The sequence below is a fragment of the Dermacentor andersoni genome, chromosome 2, assembly GCF_023375885.2.
Source record: "Dermacentor andersoni chromosome 2, qqDerAnde1_hic_scaffold, whole genome shotgun sequence".
NCBI lineage: Eukaryota > Metazoa > Arthropoda > Arachnida > Ixodida > Ixodidae > Dermacentor > Dermacentor andersoni.
In genome coordinates, this window is record NC_092815.1 from 40,147,773 (window position 1) to 40,169,575 (window position 21,803).

The 21,803-nt window shown below is 47.1% G+C and overlaps 1 protein-coding gene across 3 annotated transcripts in view; it reads left to right on the forward strand.

Annotated features, from left to right (window-relative positions):
• Positions 1-21,803, forward strand: part of ClC-a (chloride channel protein 2) — a 125,100-nt gene that overhangs the window by 88,114 nt on the left and 15,183 nt on the right. For all 3 annotated transcript variants that reach the window (XM_050189451.3, XM_072286391.1, XM_055077240.2), the window contains 10 exons: positions 32-110; positions 5,241-5,366; positions 8,860-8,944; positions 9,058-9,159; positions 10,637-10,721; positions 17,444-17,663; positions 18,239-18,349; positions 19,012-19,109; positions 19,884-19,999; positions 20,402-20,538. In XM_050189451.3, coding sequence (XP_050045408.3) covers positions 32-110; positions 5,241-5,366; positions 8,860-8,944; positions 9,058-9,159; positions 10,637-10,721; positions 17,444-17,663; positions 18,239-18,349; positions 19,012-19,109; positions 19,884-19,999; positions 20,402-20,538 — 1,159 coding nt within the window. The remainder of the gene's footprint in view (positions 1-31; positions 111-5,240; positions 5,367-8,859; positions 8,945-9,057; positions 9,160-10,636; positions 10,722-17,443; positions 17,664-18,238; positions 18,350-19,011; positions 19,110-19,883; positions 20,000-20,401; positions 20,539-21,803) is intronic.

Here is a 21,803-nt window from a genome sequence, read left to right on the forward strand (position 1 = left end):
TCGTTGTCCTCGCCCACCTGGTCGTCCCCAGAACGAGTCCCGGACGAGCGAGATGCTCGCCGCAGCCTGCGCCGTGGGCGTCGCCTGCACCTTCGCAGCTCCGCTGGGCGGTACGGCACTCCGACGTTGGTCGAGCGCATCTCGGAGTTCACTCTAAGTCACTCCAGGGGCCATGTTCTTGATCGATCGTTTTCGGAGTTAACGTTCGCTTGCACATGAGGCGACGTACGTGCAGCCTCGTGTTTCGCTGGAGCTACGGACGCCTTGTCAATGCAAGCACTCAAGCGGAAACTGCGTGACGTTAAAATGAACTTTAAGAAAGAAGAAACGACCGCTGATGGGGCGCAGTGTTACAAACCATTCCTCATTAGTATCTCTACGCACCTGAGAGAGGGAAGGAAGTGCAAGAAGGGGGTTAACCAAGGCCTTGTCTGTTTGGCCACTCCACACGGGGGTAAAAGGAAAGGGAGGAAGAAATATAAGCTGGAGGGAAAAATAATAGGAGCCATTGTGTACGCACCCGCGAAGATGAATGTTCACTCTCAAGCGGTCGTCTATAGTCTCGAAAATTTTCTACATCTCCGTAAGAGGAAGCTTTAGCTCGGGTGCTCCTATCTAAATACATGTAAAAGGGGAATTCGTTTTTCTCGGCAACCACTGCACCAAATTTGACGGGGTTTGCTGCATTTAAAAGAAAAGCTTAAAATCTAGTGACTGTTGGTTTCGAATTTTCGATTTCGGTCGTCAAATTTTTATAAAAATTTGGCAAAAATCGCAAATTTTCAGAAAACGAAACTATCAAGTTTACAACTCCGTAACTGAGCAAGAAAAAATGATATCGCAATTCTGTGAATTGTACCTGATAGCACATCTAAAGCGGACAAAATTGATATGTTACACATGAACCTCAAAAAATGGAGTAATGTGTAATTACAACTTTTGCAGAACCTTCGTAAACAACGTAACAAAATAACGTAAGATGTAAACTGACGTATCAAATTTGTCCGCTTTGAATGGTCTAATGGATGCCGTTTACAGAATCGCGATATCTGTTCTTGATGCAGAGCTATTAGCTTGTAAACTTCGTGCTTCTATTTATTTCAAACGTCTGAATTTTTGAAAATCCTTTTAACAAAATTCAAGCCCTAAATCAAAATTCCGCTTCCAACAGTCACTAGAATTTAACTTTCTCTCTCGAATGCAACAAATTTCATTAAAATCGGTCCAGGGGTTATTTCAGAAAAACGTTTTTGCGTTTTTACATGTATTTGAATAGGCCGCGTCGGAGTTGGGCCCGAGCTAAAGCTTCCTCTTAAGAGGAAGCTCGAATTTTCTTAACGATTTTCAAGTATTTGACCGTTTGAAAAAAAATAGAAGCACGAAGTTTACAAATTCATAGCTCTGCATCAAGAGTTCATATCGCGGTTCTGTCAACGGCATCCATTAGATCATTCAAAGCGGACAAATTCAATATGTCATTTTACATCTTATGTGAATTTGTTACGTTGGTTACAACGGTTTTGCAAAATTTGTATTTCCATATGATTAAATTTTTGTATATTCATGTGTGACATATCAATTTTGTCCGCTTTAGATGTACTATTAGATGCAATTCACAGAATTGTATTATCATTTTTAGTGGTTGAGTTACAAAGTTGTAAACTTGATAGTTTCGTTTTATGAAAATTTTCGATTTTTGCCAATTTTTAATAAAAAATTGACGACCTAACTCGAAAATTCGAAACCAACAGTCACTAGATTTTAAGTTTGTCTTTTAAATGCAACAAACCTCGTCAAATTTGGTGCAGTGGTTGCCGAGAAAAACGAATTCTCCTTTTACATGTATTTAGATAGGAGCACTCGAGCTAAAGCTTCCTCTTAAGAGGAAGCTTTATCTCGGGCCGAACTCCGATGCCGTCTATTCAAATAAATGTAAAACGCAGAAACTTTCTCTAAAATAACCACTGGGCCGATTTAAATAAATTTCATTGCATTCGAGAGGCAAAGTTAAATTCTAATGGCTATTGGAAGTAGAATTTCGATTTAAGGCCTGAATATTTAAAAGGAATTTTTAGAAATTGGTAAGCTTTAAAAATACAGAAGCATGAAGTTTACACATTCGTAGCTCCGCACCGAGAACAGTTATCGCAGTTCTGTGAATTGCATGCGTTACAGCATCCAAAGCCGACAAATTTGGTATATCAATGTATATCTGATGTGAATATTCCACATTGTTTGCAAGAGTTTTGCGAAAGCTCTACTCGCATATTACTGGTTTTCTTGAGAACCATATATAATACATCAATTTTGAGTCCGCTTTAGATGTACTATTAGACGCAAATTACAGAATTGTGATATCACTTTTTATTGCTAAGTTGCAGAGTTGTAATCTTGATTGTTTCGTTTCCTACAAATTTGCGATTTTCAACAACAATAATTAAATGTTTGACGGGCTAAATAAAAATTTCGCTACAAGCAGTCACTAGATTTTAACTTCTTTCTTTTAAATGCAAGAAGCCTCGTCAAATTTAGTGCAGGGGTTGACGAGAAAAACTTTTTCTCCCTGATCTAAAGCCCCAGAGCTAAAGCTTCCTCTTAAGCAAGTCCCGAGATATTCCTATACGCCAGTCTCCGCACGGAGCAACGTATACATATGTAACAGAATGAGCAACTGAACACAATACAGACAAGAAAACACAACGAGAACTGCAAAGAATTCATGGCGCACTGAGCGCCAAGGTCATTTCCTCGTCTCTGTTGGCACACCGAGAGACATCATTGAGATGTTACCGACGGAAATGCCTGATAAAACACGTCTCAAAGACGAACTTCGCCACCCATAGTAATATTTGGCTCGTCTCAAGCCTCGGCCGTGTAACTGCGCAAAGCTTGCGACGCAAGTTTGAGATTTCACGAAGAATTTAAGAGTGCCGTATACATATATAGTCCCATAGTCACTTAGAGGTGCACAAGCGCACCTACAAGTGAAACGGCAATAATACGATTTGTCAGAAGATAGCGCCGAGTGTACGTGCGGATTGTGGATAATGCCAAAGGTTGTACAAATCCCTACGCAGTGCAGTGAAGGTGGCAGAGTGCCCCTGCGGAACGAAAATGTCAAAATATTCATACGTTTAAGAACGTGCATCCCTACATTTGGAAACACTGGCAGAAGGCGTCCCATACCTTCCACCGTAAACGCCGTCTTCTGGCTACTTTCTCATCTGTCTGCAGTTAAACAACAACCATCTACCATCTTTAGCTGGCATAGCCAAACGACGCGCACAGAAAGTGAGACATATCCGAAAGCGGTCGGTCGAGAATACGGCCCAAGTTGAGGAATTTTCCAGAGTCCTCACGTTCTACGAATTGGATCAATGGTGTGGCCAAAGTTTGGAAGTCATGGCACCGGGTATGCACCGATGGTTGCACCTCCATTTTATGGGAAAAAAGAATAACCTAACAGGCACCCGCAAAACTCTGCGCCAGCGCGAACGCCAGAGAAGTCTGCGTTTGTCTGCGGTTCGCTGATAGGTTCCGCATGCGGCGCCTATGGCTTCCAAAAGTTGGTCACAACAGATGATCGCAATTTCAAGCGCAACTTCGTAACTTGAATTAAACGAGCAGCTAGCTCAGACTCGTTAGTCCTGCACTTTGACGCGAATGAACTCTGGCATGAAAGGACGCACTCAACCATACAGGCGACGAGATGTGCCAATACCACTAATCCTATAGTTAACCAGGGTTTCTCTTTTAGTCGTTACCTGTCTTCCTAGTCCTTGTCTTTTCGCGCCGATCTTCATTCACGTCAAGGTTCATAACTGAAGTTCCGCCTCGCTCTCCCTGCCTTGCTGTCTGCTTTCTTTCTTTTGTGTTGTTTATATGTTCTCTCTCTCTCTCTCTCGCTCTTTTTTTTCTAAACCATTCAGTGAGTTGATCCCTCTTTGACACAAAGACGTCCGCCATGCTGCGAGCTTGCTTGTGGCTTGCCTTTATTGGCGACGCTGTTCTCTTCGCTCTTGACTTCGCTTCATTGCCCCCGACAGTTTTTTTACGTTGCTGGCCGAAACCGATAATCTTAATTCTGTTCTGGGCGCTTAATTTAGCACACGTATACACTAATACAAAGCAATCGGCGCCAAACTTAGGTGCTTGGCGTGTCCACAGCCACGGCTCCGACCTTTTTGAATGATCCTAAGCCACTTCGCTACCGAAAATGGCTGCCGCACGCTGGACCGTGCTGTGGGACCTCTATGGCACGCTCAGCGCATCTCACTTTCCATAGCGTATGCATATTGAGAGCGTTACAACATGGCAGCAACAGCGCGGCCAGCAGGCAGCTGTAAACCACAGTAACGATTGACCCACACACTTTTGATGGCGGAGTAAATCACGGGGCCGTATCTACCTATGCGTCACTGTGCGGTGATTTCACGAATCTGTAGTATATATATTTCGGGTCTTGCTTGCGCACTGCAGTGTATCGCATCATTCACTGAAATTCTCGCTTGGCTTGTGGTGTTGCCTCTACCGGTGGCTTATCTGTAGCTGGTTCCTAGATGACTTTATGTGTTTTCAGCTGTTAAGCATTGTCTCGAGTTACTTGCAGCGATCAGAGTATTGTTAAACGATGATGTGTTGTTTTTCTTCTTTTTTTTTGTTTTTTATTGAATCAAAAAGTGAACATAGAAAGTATTTCTACGATACTACAGTCGTCATCGATATGACGTGAGGCACTTGAGCTGTGCTCAATAAAAATAACTTTTCGTTCTTATAACAGGAGTGAGTTCTTGTTCCTGTGGTGATACACTATATGACCGACGTAGCGCTAGCTGTCAAGGACTTCAGGTTACGGGTGAGTCAGCCCATAGCGAAATGATGTTTAAAAAAAAGAAAACAAGAAAAGGTTAATGCCTAATAAGATGAGGCTCAGGTCAACTAGTACTCTACTGTACATTCATCTAAAATGTTTCCCTTCTGTTGTCTCCTGGCGTGCTTTCATTTGCGAAAAGTTTTCAGTCCAGAAGTTCGTGACGTACGGTGCGAATCACATACGCGACACTTCTGTCACGCGGAAGGCGAACGTTCTCAGTTTTGCTGGGCTTTTGACAAAGAATGCTTATTTCCTCCTTAATTTAAAAAGGTTTACCATCTCTGTGTTCTCCTTTTGCTTCTAGTCCACTCTTTCTTTGACGTTTTCTCGAGAAAAAAAGAAAAGAAAATGATAACCAACCTTGCAGGAGTGCTGTTTAGCATCGAGGTAACCTCGGTGTTCTTCGCGGTGCGCAACTACTGGCGCGGGTTCTTCGCCGCCGCCTGCGGCGCCCTCGTCTGGCAACTGCTTGGAGTCTGGCTCAAGGAGCAAGGTGCGCATATCACTGCTTCTATCCGCGCGTGCTGTGTCGGGAGGGAGAAACGGTCGTCGAACAAGGGAAAGCCTTGCAAGCCTATACGCATTTGGTGGGCTTGTTGCTTCCACTACTAGCAGCAGGAAAAAAAAGAAAAAAGAAAACGCATTGCGCAGGACTTGAGTAAAGGACAGAAAACGTCGCCGAATAACAACCGGATGTTCATTTTTTTTTTCAAGATTATTTTTCTCCGTCGCGCTTTTTTTTTTTCCTGCTAAAGGGAAAACTCAGTTTGGAGCAAGTGTTTCGACAAAGGAAAACTTGTCTGCCCGTTGTCTTTTTGACGCGGTAGCTCAGCTGAGTGGCTATGGCGTTGCACAAGGCCAGTAGTTCAAGCACAAGCCTGAGCACAAAGTCACGGATTCGATCCCGGCCGCTGCAGCTGCATTTAGATGGGGGCAAAAGGCAGAAAAACGCTGGTGGTGTACTGCGATTCACGTGCACGTTAAAGAGCCTTAGGAGGTCAGAATTTATTCGGACTTCTGTTCACTACGCCGTGCCTCGTAATCAGATCGGGGTTTTGGCACGTAAAACGCCAGAATTTAATTGAAGTCTTAAACGTCGGCCTTGGGCTGAGGCTTCTCCCTCTATCGGTCACACTGGTTATCCCTTCAAGTCTCTCGTATTCCTGTGAACCCGTTGTTTTGTTTGTATCAGAAAAGCTAGGTCCGGGACAAGTTTTGCAGAACCGCCGCTGTGACCGGTTTGCTACGGCGTTTCGCTACCGGTGTTACGAGGTGGCAGGTTGGATTCCCGGCTCCGGCACCCACATTTCCCGTGGGAGTGTAATGCAGAAATGTTCGTGTATTAATCTTCGAGTGCACAGCGAAGAGCCCCAGATGGCAAAAATTTAGCTTTCCACATAGTCGGCATGCCACGTGGGCGAAAAACTGCGTAACACGTGCAACAACGTTCGTCTGAACCGCGTGGCAGTGCGACCCGAGTGTAGCGTACACTCGCCTGTTGCGAAGGGGAGATTTTTTTTTTTTTTTCGTAACGAAACATTTCGCGTCCGCGCCTGAGCAAACGAGTTGTCGGTGCGGCTCGCTCGATACGTCTGTTCTGAATAGCTGAATAGGCAACTCCCGCGCTCGCAATTTCAGGTGTGCAAATTGGAAGAAACTTAACTGTTTTTTTTTTATTATTATCCATTTAAGTCACTCAGGCGTTGCGGCATAGGGCGGGTGGCTTCTGAAGCGATCAACGTGCGCTCTATGCCAGAAGGACATCGGAGCGGACTTGTTGGTAGTTCGTAATAACTGTTTTTTTTTTTTCCAGAACGCAGTTGAGAAACGAACGGTCAATTAACGAAACACACCGCAGAACACGAGCATTACGGCAGCGTGTGCCTGTGCATGTGTCGTCTGAAAGCAGGAGCACACATCGTGCATCGGATTTTAAAGTTTCTTGATTGCAGAACCGTTCCTAGCAGTTCAAGAGCCCTTGGCGGCTGACAGCTTCGTGAAACAAGCGTGCGCCTGATGACTCACGTGTACCGTGGGAACCACGTGATTGCATTGGAAACGACGAAAGCATTGGAAGAGATGGAAGGAGCTTTTTAGTTCCAATTACCGACAGTAGCAGCGTAGATTCTGCGCGCATGCGCCACAGGGAGGACCCACACCCGCCTGCCTCTTTCGTAGCCGGATGCATCCGAGACCATAAGCAAGCTCGATCGCGCCACGCGCTCTTGCGTGGTTGAGAATACACATATATATAACACAGCATCACAGTTGTTAGCCTCACAATGTGCCCGCTGTTGCGTGCTGTGGTATGCATCCGAATGAATTCACCCACTGCGACCTTTGCCGAGCGTGACGTACTCGCATGCGTTCTCGCGTCAGCAGCTCGTATCTGGCTGTGCGTGACGGCGACCCTGCAGCGCGGTGAGTGCTTGTAAAACCGGCCGTGCGCACTGTAGCGGGGGAGCGTAGCGGAAAAACCGAGCCGTTTCTCGCTGCGTCTTATTTTCTTTGTTAGCTTCGTATGCCGTCGTGCCGAGCGCAGTGCGTTGTCATACGCGCATTTTGTTTGACAGCTGGAAAATGCGGGTAACACTTCGTGAGCCTTGTCCCTTCGTCGATGTCAACAAGGCGGCGCTGCACTCTGCGGTCGCGAAATATGTAGTTTCCGCTGTAAGGTGTGCAGAGCGGGAAACGGCTTTATGACATTTTCGAACGCCAGTGAACGGTGAATGAGCTGTAGCTGCCGCGCAGGCGGCTCTCTCGCGTAATCGATCTTGCAGTTCGATTTCTTTGGTGAATGGACAAGCTTTTAAATTGGATCGGTGGCCCTTAATCTCTACCAGCCAAGTTGCTTGACGTAGGACCCCAGTTTCAGATAACGCAGCAATATATATGTGTGTATGTATATCCGAACCGCATTAACAACTCAAAAGCAACGGTATACGTGCAGGTCCATGACGTGGGGCACCAAAGAACCGATCTATAGCTGTACCGTGATCATAATTAAGAGTTAATACTATATTCAGGCACGCGAACCGTGCTTGGCTTTTCTTGGGATTTTTGCGTCTCGTGTGGGTTGTGAGTTGTGTCGACGACACCGTGTCTACGAAACCAAAACCAATGGCAGTATAAAAATTTGACTTGTGACATAAGTTCGCATCAAATGCTTCAGAATTTCTGAATACTGAACTGCTTGTTGAGGCGGATTCGGAACAGTATAATGTCCGTTCGCATTTATGGAAAAAACAAAAAAAGCTGAATATTTGCAGAAACCTGGTTCGCTAACTATTCCGCTCAAGATTCGAGTATAAATTAAGGTTCGCTTCAACCCCAGTTTATGGCCTATATAGGGTGCTCCAGCCAGCGTTAGCCAAGCTGTTCAAAAGGAAAAAAGGAGAGAAAAAATGAAGACAAGACTCGCCGTGCAAGATACTATCTTAAAACCTACGATGCTCGATCGCCAGGCCGCTGACTATACCGAGGACCGTAGGTCTTAGAAGCGTATCTTGGACATATTTTTTTATATATTTCTTTTATTTGAACAGCCTGACTAACGTGAGCGCTTCGCTGTTGAATGCTCTACCAACCGCACTACATGTTTACATTTGAGGAATATCGTGATAGAAACGACTCCACGCGTCATGTATAGGTGTTCCGCTTGCGAGCAGGTAGTGAAATTCGCTACGGAGCAGTTTGTGGGGGAGTTTCGTGGTCACTTATTGCGAGTACGTGAAGACTAGTTGAAATGTCGAATCATGTCAAAGCTTTTTTTTTTTTCTGGCACAAATGACGCGGTAGCAGAGAGTACCTTATACTTTTCTTGCCTGACAAACCTGTCACAGTGCATAAAGCAAAAATCTTCACCGTAGTTTAACGACGATGCAACCTTGCTATAACGATAATAACTTGGTTATGGTTAACTGCCAAATTGATCGTAGCACACATCACCACGAAGTTAGTGTTCCCTTTTTTTTTTTACCTTTCAGATACTATAACGGCAGTATTCAGGACAAACTTCCGAATGGACTTTCCCTTTGATCTCATCGAACTAGTCGTTTACGCTGTGATGGGGTAAGTCTTGACCACCCATCAGCGCATCAATTTAGCGCCTCCCGATGGCGTTGTTCTCCCGAAGTTTGTTCATTGGTTGTCATTACTTTTGCCCAATGATGTGGTCTTTTCAGGGCCGCCTGTGGAGTGCTGGGCGCCACGTTCGTCTACATGCACAAGAGGGTGGTGCTGTTCAACCGAAAACACAAGCGCATGAGCGCTTTCCTGCAGAGGAAGTACGTATTGTACTCGCGCTCAGCCTGACCTCACCGTCTCGTTGTGTTGTTAGAGTGAGCCAGTTGTTGCTGTACGAAAGCGATAGTTAATGGTGATCCTCAATTATTTGCCTCTTGTAATATACAACGATGTCAGAACGCAGGCGTTGAGTATATATATACGTAAGCGATCGAGCTATTTATTCTACGTGACTTGCACGTGATATCACAGCAGCTTCGACTGCTCTGCGTGTGATATAACGGAAATAAGAAGATCAGGGGCAGAATTCACAAAGATTTTCGATATCGCTAGCGCTGTTTACGATTGGCCAGCTGCTTTCGCGCAATCTTTTCTTGAAAACGGGCCCAAATTACGACTCAGCCGTTTAGCGTGCCAGTAGCAGGCAGTTCCTAATTATCGAGGACACAAGTAGGTCGCATGTATACGCAATATGTACGGATTTGCGTCAGTGGCACTATTCGAGTGCACAAACCGAACTTTATATTTTGTGCGCGTGACCGTTAACGATGCTTAACTACTAAATTTCCTTATTACTCCATCATGGCGACAGTGCTCACGTCAAATGCAAACGTTCCGTCAACGCGGTAATGCCCTCGGAGACTCGTGCCGTACGATCTCGGAGGTCATGCGACGTAGAAACTCGTACAGTTGAAGGAAAAGTGGCACTATCGGGTTGCTTTGCGCGCATAATTTCAATGAATAACATTTTACTTATTAGCTTTTTATAATAACGATTTTAGTGGCATGTTATGATTGCAGAATTGAAGTCAGCCAGTACTTTCTTACAGCGAAGCCGTTTACCTTCGCAGTAAGAAAAAACTAAAGCAAAAAAACATTCAGTGGTGCATATCGATGAACCGTACATTTGTGCAAGGCATGGTGAAAACATATACTGCAATGGATAGAAAGATAAACCGAGGAACCGTATCTCCTTTTCAGATAGCGACACTGAAGGCTTGCTCACGCACCTTCCTGTAATTTTGCAATTTCGTAGGCTTCCACAATCTCCCTCGTCATCCTGCGGGAAATTGTGGAAGCCTGCGAAATTGCAAAATTACAGGAAAGGTGCGTGAGTAAGCCTTCAGTGTCGCTATCTGAAAAGGAGATACGGTTCTTTGGTTTATCTATGTAACCATTGCAGTATATGTTTTCACCATGCCTTGCGCAAGTGTACGGTTCATCGATATGCACCACTGAATGTTCTTTTTCCTGTTACGTTTGTTTCCGCTCGTACGGTATATATACATCGATGCGTGCGAAAATAAAATCTATAGTTGAAAGCGAAGCGCTGTCTATGTATGTGTTTCGTTCTACGTCCTGGTTCAGTCGCGCTTTTATACACTCTATCATGACATACTCGTGCTTATTTCTGCGAAGCACATATGCGCGTAACCTTCTTCCTTCCTTCCTTCCTTCCTTCCTTCTTTAGGTGAATGTAACCTAAAATATAACGGGTGGTTTCGTTTTCTTTTTCAGCCGGTTTCTATACCCGCTGATTATTACTGTATTCATATCATCGGCCACGTTTCCCGAGGGCCTCGGTCAATTCATGGCTGCAGAGGTGAGACTCCACGCAATATATGTGTTTTGAATTAAGAGTGGTAATGCAGCGCGGAATGAAAAAAAAAAAAATCACCGACGATACTTCCAAATGCGATATTTGAGCGCAGCTCTATACGTGTTTTCATTTCGCGATATATTGGCTGGCGCGGATCACCTGTATCTTGCGGCAGGTTGAAAACAGAGCGAAGTGTGGCGCGACCGCCTCGTTAATCGGGAGATCGCGAGAGGCAGCGCGTGGTGACGCGTAAGCGCGGTTCACAGCATCCACCGCAGACAGACCTCCCAGACGACGCGCGCTACTCTAGCGCCATCTCGTAGCCATCATCGCCGCACTACGTCCTCACCTTTCCGCCTCACGGTTACACTGCACCCTCCTCCGCTTTCCTGCTCGCGTCTTTCACCCCCGCTGCGCTCCGCGTTCGTGCTTTCATTCGTCGCTGTGCTCGTGCGCTCGGTTACGCCGACGCTCGCCACAGGAACGGGCGCTTGAGCTGCGCTCTAATAACGGTTGAAGAGAGAGGACGGGGAAGGGGGGGGGGGGGGTTGACGTGTACAGAAAGGAAGTCGCACATACGGGCGGGATTCTTAGTGCAAGTCGTCGCTGTCGTACTCCAGCTGGGTATTCGGTAGTGGTATTTTTGATCCATGTGAATCCACCGCTATGACCTCACTTAGTCCAGCTGTCTGGGCTAGTTTACGTGTTTAATGTAGGCCAACAGCAGCTGCCCATACCTTCTGGCGTAGTTATTGTGGTGGGAGAGTGCAGCTCTCTCACAAAAATGCCTATTAACATTATTTATAAATTTTACCAACTTCCTGTTGACTTTACTGGCATCCCTTTTGCATTTACAATCTCGTGACATTCGTTGATACAATGCCAAATTAAATTTGCATTTTTTGTTTTAAAGAGAGTTTTCAATACATTATATTTAGAATTTGAAGGGACGATTTGCTTAAGACAGTTTTCAATACAATTTGTTTCCAATTTTAAGTTGCTTTCTTCTGGTGCGTGGCATTTACCTGCATGCTGCGATCGAAAGGGAGCTGCACACACGAACGTTTTTCTTCGTTGCTTGGTACCCCCTTTTGAGTTCTGGGCCACTGGCGCTTTAATGTCAGCGTTCCAGCTGTGTGAAGAAGCCTGCGTGCCGAGTTTTCTATTGCCGTGTTGTCCCACCAGGTGGGCGTAGGTGGACGCTACACAAGTCAGTAACCAAGCCGACATCACCGTAAAATGTCTTACGGGTTTGTGGTGATAGTTGTTCCAACTGTTGTTGCGCTGCTCTTGCAAAATCGTGACATCTATCGGCAATGGACAGTGAATCGCTTTGACATTTTTATTCCTTCTAGCAAAAACGACCAAAGAAACACTTGAAATGCTTCGAAAGGCGTTTATGGTGGAGGCACTGCGCCGTACGCGAACCTTTGAATGGCTTGATCGCTTCCAAGAAGTGCGCGTTAAAGGCCATCCTCGTTTCGGCCGACCTTCAACCTGTCGTACGATACGAGATCGAAAAACCAAGGAGTGGAATTTGAGTGTAGAATTAAGCATGAGGCACAAAGGACAAAAAAGAAAAAAAGCAAAGCGAAAAGAACATTTGTTCGATTCTGCGCCAAGATTTGAAAAATCGCATCGACAATAACGAAATACCTTTTTTCGAAGGTCATCACGGGTGACGAAAGCTGATGTATGGATTGTGGGGTTCTCACCCGTGCTCTTGGGACAAAGGAACGACAACACAGTGGTGCACACAATCACAAGGGCATTTATTGCACATTTCATAGACTATTGCCTGCTAGCCGAGTTGTTATCCACAAAATATGCTAGATGGGCGCGCGACAAATCGCGGAAGTCCGACTCACCGGGACCGGATAACGAGCGAATATGTTCGCCCCATGCTCGACACCAACGCCTGGTCGTTCGCGAGTGCGGTCACGCGAACGATGGCGCGTTCGACCGATCATGTTCGTCCATTCCGGAGTAGGCTTCGCGAGGAAGAGCCTTCTCCTTTTTGCGCCCAAGTAAGCCCGCCGTAAGGCGGCGTTAGCAGAGCAACACTCGCGCCATCTCTCGTACTTCTCTCGTACTACCCTGCAAGCGTACCGACTGCCGCAGTAAAGCCACGCGGCGAAGCCGGATTACAGGAGACGGGAGCTATGCAAGAAAACAACATATCAGGGGACGCGTGAGAGTCGCGCATCCCCACAGGGTATGACCCCTAAACAAAGCAAGTTTCCAGCCAGTTGAAGACGTCTTCTTCGCCAAGACAACAACAACAACAACACAAAAAAGCAACAAGTGCGCTTTTGTGAAGATGATCCTAGTTTATCTTTTTCTTCCTATTTGGCATTTGTGACGCTGTTCAGCGGGAATTTGTTCCTCCTGTCAGTTAAAAATTTTACTTGACGTTATGAATGCGGTTAAGAGACAATGTGTCATGTTCGAGGATTGAAACCTGAAAGATTGTGGAATGCAAGTGATTGGTTTCTCCATCACGAACGCGCCGCAACTCTCACTGATTTGGCTATGTATTTAGCCTTTCAGGGATGGGCCGGCGTTCCCTGCGCACTCTGTTCATGAGGCCGAATTCTCCGTGATTATATTGTTGTCGTTGTTTCTTTAGGAAACAGAAATTTCTATAAAAGAAGGAGGTTTACCACGTGCACTAGGTGAAGACAACTTCGCAGGGGCCACTCAACGGCATATTAAGCCTGAGAAGGTCCGAAGTTGCTTAGAACAGTGGGAGAAAAGGTTGGCCATGTTTATTGATTCCGTTAGAAACTATATTGAAGGAACATATAAGTGCTTTCTGGCCTAAATGAAAATTGTTTCTCTTGGAGGCAGTCCAGTGTTTCTTAGGTCCCTCCCAGTACACTCAGCACACCCTTTAATACTGACCGAGGTATACCGAAGTGCAATTCGAGCTTCATTGTATACTTTTGGCGAACGCCCAAGTGACTGTCATTCGATTTCGCTTCTTCCTGATGTTGCGCTATATATAGGACATATCCTGTGAGATGTCTTTGCGCCCTGCAGCTTGGTTGCGGGTATAGTGGTGACGGCGACCGAATAACTATACCGTACACCCCCCTCGCGCTCTTGTCTAAAGCGCGGGAGCGGCGGGCTCCAGACAGCGCTTGCGCCCACCGGATCCAACCGGTTAGCGAGAGCGGGCTTATATATATATAACGCATCCGCTTGCGTACGCGGGTTGACCCCAGCTGCATATGTATGGAGGATATAACTCCCCGCGGCCGCTGTTTGGCGTGCTCCGCAGGGATGCAGTTGGCGGAAGGGTCTGGAAAGTTGCGCAAGTAGCGGGACACATAATCTATCATTCTAAGAACATCGAATAAAACTTTGAAAGGCTCGCTCATTCCAGCACTATAGGGAGGATCGTGGGGCTCGATGCGAGCGTCGTCGTATATGGAGTGAAAGTGGCGTGATATTCGTTGCTCACCTGCCAGGTTATTGGCCATTTCTGCTACGACCCCCTTGTAGAAAAACACTTCTACATCTTTGAGGTCCTTTAATATCGCACTATCTAGCAAAAACCTGTTGCGCTTCTGCCGTCTAAGCTCACGTAAAGCGCTGCTGACAGGAAGGTGCACTGGTCGCAAAATGCTTAACATCTGTACACACGTACTACGTGGCAAAAGTATAGCTCAAAAATTCTTAACAGTCCCAGCGTTTACATGAATGCGACAAAGTCGGGTCGATTGGGCTTGTTGGGCTGTAAACCTATCATCGGGTAAGGCTGAGTTAGCGTCTAAGCGAACTCGGTCAACCCGCCTGCAAGAGGTGGGTTGACTCGCCCAGCACGCTTGGCAAGATGTAGATAAACGCGGTCGCGCCGATGTGGGTCAGCTCGACTTGCGACTCGACGCGGTCACATCGATTAAACGAAGCGAGTGTTGGTTCGATGGAATTTGGCTGAGTGCACACACGGTGTTGGTTTTCGCGCGGAACGTGTGCGCTTGAGCAACCTGCACCACAGCGAAGACGACGGCGCTGTTTTTGAGTTATGGGGGCGTTTGCGGTGCTGAGGCGCGCCTTCGTTTCCCAGCCTGGCGACTACCGAAGGCAGCCCGGCGCCGGCGTATATAGCTCGGTCGATAAAGTGTGGCTGCAGAATTCTGTGCGTGTGACAAGGGACTTGAGGACATCGCCTATATATGGCAACTCGTGCGCCAAAGCCGGGCTGTCTACAGCCAACCGGCAGCGCGCCTCCTGCACATGGCAAAAATATACCTGGGGGCGTTAAAATTTACGCTCACTGCCGCACTCTTCGTTTATTGCAGCTTCATCTTTTCTTTTCTCTTTAGTGCGATGAGCACCGAGTCACACTCTTGTTTCTTGCGCAGCACTACCAGTTCACCTCCTGAGACGACCGGGAACGAAATTCAAAATAAATCAGAAAAAAATTGAAAAAATAGTGCAGTACAAAGTTAGTGGGTTTTAGTTATGGATATGATATCAGAACATAACTTCAGTTACAATTATTAAGTTGAGTTACTGAAGTGTCTGAAATAATTACATTTAGTTAGGAATCACTGATTACCGCACACCAAAGCAGAGAATTGTAAACTTTAGAGACTCGCTATACGTGAGCACGATTTTGGCGAAATTCCTGGAAACCCGGAAGTAGAAAGCGGAAGTAATGACGTCACACACAAGGTGGCATGATGATGGTTAAGCGGCTAATTAAAGGAAAACAGTTGCCTGGCATAGACTGAGTATTTGCCTATCGGAGCGAATGCGACGTCACTCCATCCTCTCTCGCTTCTCTATCGGCGCTCACCCGCTCGCTCGCTTGCTCGCAAAAGCTGCGCGCGCGCGCGCTCGTTAAATGCTCTGACGTCAGCAGTGGAGAGGGCGCGTAAGGTGCGCTTCGTGCGCCGCTTGCTAGGGGGCTGCGCCTCGCCAGGTGGCGCGCGCTGCGCTTCCTTCTCGCCCGCATATCGTGCCGGGGGAAAGGCGCTCGCTCGTTTAACTCAAAGAACAACGCCGATGTGCGAATGCCGCGAAATGACACCCAAGTCAAAGTTCAGGGTCGCCCAACACTTTCTTGGGGGCCATCCTGTTGTTTTAGCGATACGAGTGGCTTTTGTTTTTGGGGAAATTAAAGTAAATAAAAGCGTACCATAACACCTTTGTGAAAACCAAAATTGGAAACTTATGCATTACTAGCGGCTGTCAGTTGTCAAACTCATCAGCGTTTCAACCTACAGGAGAAATTACATTGTGGCAGTGATTTTCTTACATTTGTTTTCTTTACTCTTTGTTACCTACCACGGTAGCCCAGTGGCCACATGGCGTTGTGATGCTTAGCTTGAGGTCGCGGGTTCGATCCCGGTCGCGGCGGTCGCATTCCGATGTGGGCGTCGAGCATTGCAATGTACTGTAAAAGCAGGTATATAAGCTAATCTCCGATTGAAGCGGAATGCAAAAAGTGAAAAGTCGCAGTTTCGCCCGAACCGCGAAGCATTGCTAGCGATAGCAAAATATTAGACAACTGCATGAAATAAGGTTCGTAGTTTTATGACCGTCTTAATTGCAGTCAACGCTCACTCACTAATTAATTAGGCAAGCATGGGGTTACGCGCGCACTGGCAAACATGAACAGATCTTACTCGATGACCACGAACACTCTTCACAACGCTGGCGTGATAAAGAGCGCAAATAGAGGGAAGTGAACGTATCGTGCTGTCTCGCTTGAACGCGTCTCCGAAATTTGACATTACACGACCTTCAGCACTATGTTCACGAAAAGGCAGCGCACATGAAGGCTCCAGCCATCTCTGCTCATCTCTGCCCATGATATTTCGCCCGAAAGGCGAATCATCGATTGATATAGCAAATTATTAGACAGCTATACTTAATAGCTTTATCAGCTGTAAAAATGCTGTAAATGTTCGCTTACTAATAAAATTAACAAGCACGAAGTCTGTCGCGCACAGGCTTGCACAGTGCAATTAACACATCTCACTCGATGACCGCGGACATTCGCTGTCAGAACGCTCGCGCGATGAGCGAATTCCACTTAGTGCAGCTTCTCGCATCAACGCGAACGAGGCACGCGAGAGCACAGCGCACACGAAGCCATCAGTTATCTCGGGCGGGTTAGTCTTCGAACCCACCGCAGATTACCTCCAAGATAGGACGCGCGCGACCGCGCCATGGGCAGCCATGGCCGGAGTCGAAGCAGACATGTGCGCACATCTGCTTCTCCCCACCCGTTTGCGCGCGCGAGGAGACGCCGCTGCACCGAGCTATCATCCTTCTCGACTCACCCTCGCAAGCTTTCCCTCGTACCTACAGCATACGGCGTGCGTCCGCGATGTTATCGCACTTGGACTTTATGCGGAACATCACGGCGACGCTGATGCAGGAAATTCGTCTGTAGTGTCCATATAAGTGCTATCGCAATAAAACCAGAACGACAGATAGTCGACGCAGCTCACTTTCTGGAAACTGCTATGCATGTGTGAGCCATGCCAGTGTCAGTATCCGTGAGAAGAAATTTCGTTTCGAATGTGAATTTGTACGTCGCCTGTATATAAATACCTATAGTTTGACGGTATACGAAGTAAACATTTCGTAACCCGCTCTAGTGCACGTTGTATGTGTGCGCCTCTGCCTGGTCGTGCTGCTGTATTATACTCGCTTTTGTTCAAGAGCTTCTGTGTATATACAGATGATTGCGCGTGCTTGCACAGCTGACGACGCACGAGGCGGTGCACGACCTGTTCACGAATTTCACGTGGACCTCGAGCGACCTGGGCGTGGACGAGCACATGGTGGTCAACCACTGGGGCACCACCAAGGGCCGCGTCTTCCTCACGCTCAGCCTGTTCATCTTCATGAACCTGTGGATGACCGCGTTGGCCGCCACCATACCCGTGCCGCTGGGCCTCTTCATACCCGTCTTCAAGATGGGTGAGCACGGCTGCCTTGCATGCGCCTGCACGTGGCGGGATCTGTTGCCTAAAACGAAAAGAAAGAAATATTGGAGCGGGACTTGCTATAAGCTGGAGTATACAAATCGGCCATGACGATTGTGGAAGGGGTGCCTCGGTGTGTACTTGCGAGCAGTGTACGTGAAGGAATGACCGAGCTGCGGCATAGTGTATAGACATGAAGAATTTGGCAGAAAGTGCTTGCGAGTTCTCAAAACAGAATATGGCTGCTTTCGGCGTCGCTGGCAGGCAAGGCCAGTGCGTCTGGGTTTCCTTTGCGGACACCACTAACGTGTGTATACTATATCACGCAACCTTATCGCTTTAGCGTGCGTATTTCGTTCATGTCGCAGCCGGTGTGCCGTGTATAATCTCGCTTCATATTTCAGTCTGTATCATTTGTAGTCCCTGCTATATCTTACTGGTGTGCCCGTGCGTTATGTGTTACGAAAATATTTGGCTCGATACGTTGAGGACGGCATCTTTTCGTCGTACACGCTCGTCGTTCTATGCCGTCGACTCATAAAATGGCGCCCGCTCAACGGACTTTTTCAGGCGCCGCCTTCGGCAGGCTCGTTGGCGAAACGATGGCTGTCCTTTTTCCGGAAGGTATACGCATGGGCGACAACATCAACAAGGTCATCCCTGGCGGCTATGCTGTCGCAGGTAAGCGTCACCGTGTCACCGTCACCCATGGCAGAAAGCTTGGCTGAGCGCTTGGCGTTCGGGAAGATAGCGTAGCAAAGCGCAGTGTATACCTTGCGGTTTCGCTTGCGCTGTTTCGTGGGTATGTCGCTGGAGTAGAAGCCTTTAGGTCGGGGCCAACTCCGATGTCGCCTATTGAAATGCTTGTAAAACACAGAAATGCTTTTATCAGTTAACAACAGGACCGATTTGAGTAAACTTTGTTGCATTTGAGAGAGTAATTTCGATTATAGTGACTGTATGGGAAGCAGAATTTCTATTTAGGGCCTTGATGTTTTTGACAAACATCGCTGAGAAATAGTGAGATTAACAAAAACATAAATGAAGCACGAAGTTTTGAAATCCGTACCTGTGCACCAAAAACAGATATCTCAGTTCTGTAAACTGCATCCGTTAGAGCATTTAAAGCGGACAAATTTAATGAATGAATGCGCACTTTACGGATACTTTTTACAATGTTTACGAGGGCTTTACAAAAGGTCCTACTCACAAATCAGTGGTATATATTTCAAAGCGATTGTTGTATTTGCCTCGCCGTCCCACCGTTAACTGGTGCTTCGTCTGACCTAGCTGTCTAGACCAGTCTCGGCTTTGACGCTGTCTCGTTCTCTTCACCCTTACAGGCGCCGCAGCCATGGCCGGTGCCGCCACACGTACCATATCGACCGCTGTCATCGCGTTCGAGATGACGGGACAGATGTCGCACATCCTCCCCGTCATGGTCAGTTTGCATACGTTTCCTGCTCCGCAGTTGGGTGACATCGTTAATCGGGCCCGTGAGGCACGTTGTAACTGTTAAAAGTAAACGCGTGCTGTGGTCGAAGCACGTGCATTGTCCCGATGACCTGTTTCACCTGCTATATTACCCAACTATACGCACTTGTGTGAGCTGACAGTCGACAATGAAGATCACTGTGTAAGCGCACTACATAAGGTCGTCCTGACCTTTGTGGCACTGAGTGCCGGCGTTGTGGGTAAGAGGTTCCGCTCCACTCCCGCTGCGCATGGCTGCGGCACAGTTGTAAGGGAAGTGCGCGCTAAGGACGAGTTCAACTGACACTGAACGCAGAGAAAGTGACAAAGGGAGCTCATTGTGTTCAGCTTTTTGCGCCATGCAGTGCCGCGACAAGGTGGCAGCGCGCTTATCTACGTTTGGTGCAGGCGCGCAACGCTTGAGTGAGCAAGAACGTAGCTGAGCATGGGCAAGCATCAAGGGGTAAGAAATTCGCAGTATTATAAACGCTACTGATTGCGCTGAACACTTCCTGAATGTCCTCGGGGGAGGTTATCTTTTTGGACGATCGTATGCGAGCAACAATGCTTGAGGGACTTTTTAAGTAATTTTGGCCGCGCTTCTCCTATAGTGTCCATTATCTGACAAGTGAATGATGGGGGGTGCCATCATAAACGCACGGTAACAAAAGTACACTTCGATAGCGATGTGTTTGCACATCACCTTGCGCCGTGTTAAGGCCAGCGTTCTGTTCTATTTCAGATAGCGGTGCTGATTGCGAACGCTGTGTCCCAGATGCTTCAGCCTTCAGTGTATGATTTGATCATCAAATTGAAGAAGCTACCATACCTACCGCCCATCCTGTCTACGTCTTCCGAGTGAGTTTTGTTGGTTGCGTTGACGCAGCGGTACCGGCAATGGTGCCTGTAGAATTGAAAGCTTACAGCGGCGCAAGCGGTGTTTATGATGATCTTTGCATCATTATGGTTGATAGATGCTGACCGACCTGTAAAGCTGTAAGGTGTAAGGTCCTGTAAGGTATACTGAGCACTCACTAACTTAAGTTATTGCCACTTACTGTGTGGGGCACTCGTACGTAGGATTTTCGCTTTTGCATAACACCGCCGATAAGTCGGCAAACCTTGTGGAACGATTAGCGAAGGGATTATCGTGATACCGCTTCCTGCAGATGTGCTTTCGCTGGTCCGTTGTGATGTCGCATGCAGTGAAACACTCGTATGCATCTCCCTTTTGTCTCGTCGGTGATCGCCGTTACACAGGGCCCACAGCATCTACGTGGAGGACATCATGGTGCGCGACGTGGTCTTCATCTGGCAGGGCGCCACCTACAAGGACCTCAAACACCTGCTGCGCACGAACAAACGCCTGAACTGCTTTCCGCTCGTCGAGTCGCCCGGTGAGTGGCGTGTGCCTGTAGTCCAAGCGCGCGCTCCAACTCGCGGCTTTCGACGTCGCGCTCATATTGTAGCAAATTGCCTGACTTTCGAACGGAACATATATAATGTGCTGCTGTATGAATCCTGAGATAAAAGCATTCGCAACCAGCAGCAGCAGCAGCAGCCACAAGCGTGGGTGGATGTACTTACATGTATGCCGCTACATTTACAGGCTGTCCCAGCTAACTTTAGCCAGAGTTTAAAAATATGCGAATGCCACGTAGCTGGACAGAACCAAGGTAATGTTGTTTGCCGTCGCTTCTAGATACTCGTGTGTTTTCATTTTGCATAATGAGATAATTAGTCCTAATTAATCAACTTCTCAAATATTATAATAAGATAGAAAGTGCCAATGAGAAAATTGTAGAGCAACATGAAAAACTCCGGCTGCAGCTTTCTGCTGCCCATTACGTGCTACATAGAAGTGTTTTTCCGAGCGTGAAAGAAGCCCGCGAATACATGCAAAATTGCCGCGCGACTGGCCGCCCGAGGCACTAGTTGAGAATATTTGAGAAGTTCATTGATTAATTAACCAGGACCAATTGTGTAATTAGGTAGAATGAAAAAAAATAATCCGAGTATCGCCAAGCGACCGCAAACAACATTATACCTTACTTCTGTCCAGCTACGTGGCATTCGCATATTTTTAAACCCTGGCTAAAGTTAGCTGTGACACCCTGTATATATTCTTGTAAGCATGCATGTCTTTAATAATGTCAGAAATTTAAGTGAGCTCTTCTTGATGAACATACAGAAACTTTGTTCTAGTTCTCACTCTGGCACGTGCGCGCAAGTGTGAGCGAGTGCGAGTATACAATATGAGCGATCTACCACGCACTTGCGCAGCTATACCGATGGCTGTCCGTGCAATATGGACACCACCACATTGGTCTGAATGCATAGTATGCGGGTGCGTGCTGCGTCGGTTGCACTTTCGTTGTGATGATTGTAAATAAACGCTTATTTACAAAATAGTTCTAACTCTTCTGGTGAGGCCTAAGTTAAGGGCTATATATGTTGCAGAAATCCGCATAAGTGTCTCGCGCCACTGTGGTCCGGTTCACGAGTCGTCGCTGTGAGACAGCACAGAGGATCATGCGAATGTTTTTCTTTGCTTTCTGTTATTGCGATAGCAATTATTGGGACAGTCCATGCGAATGTTCGGCGTGGCCTTGATGTTTCGTATGCAGTCCAAGTGCGATAAGATCCTATCGCGCCCTGTATG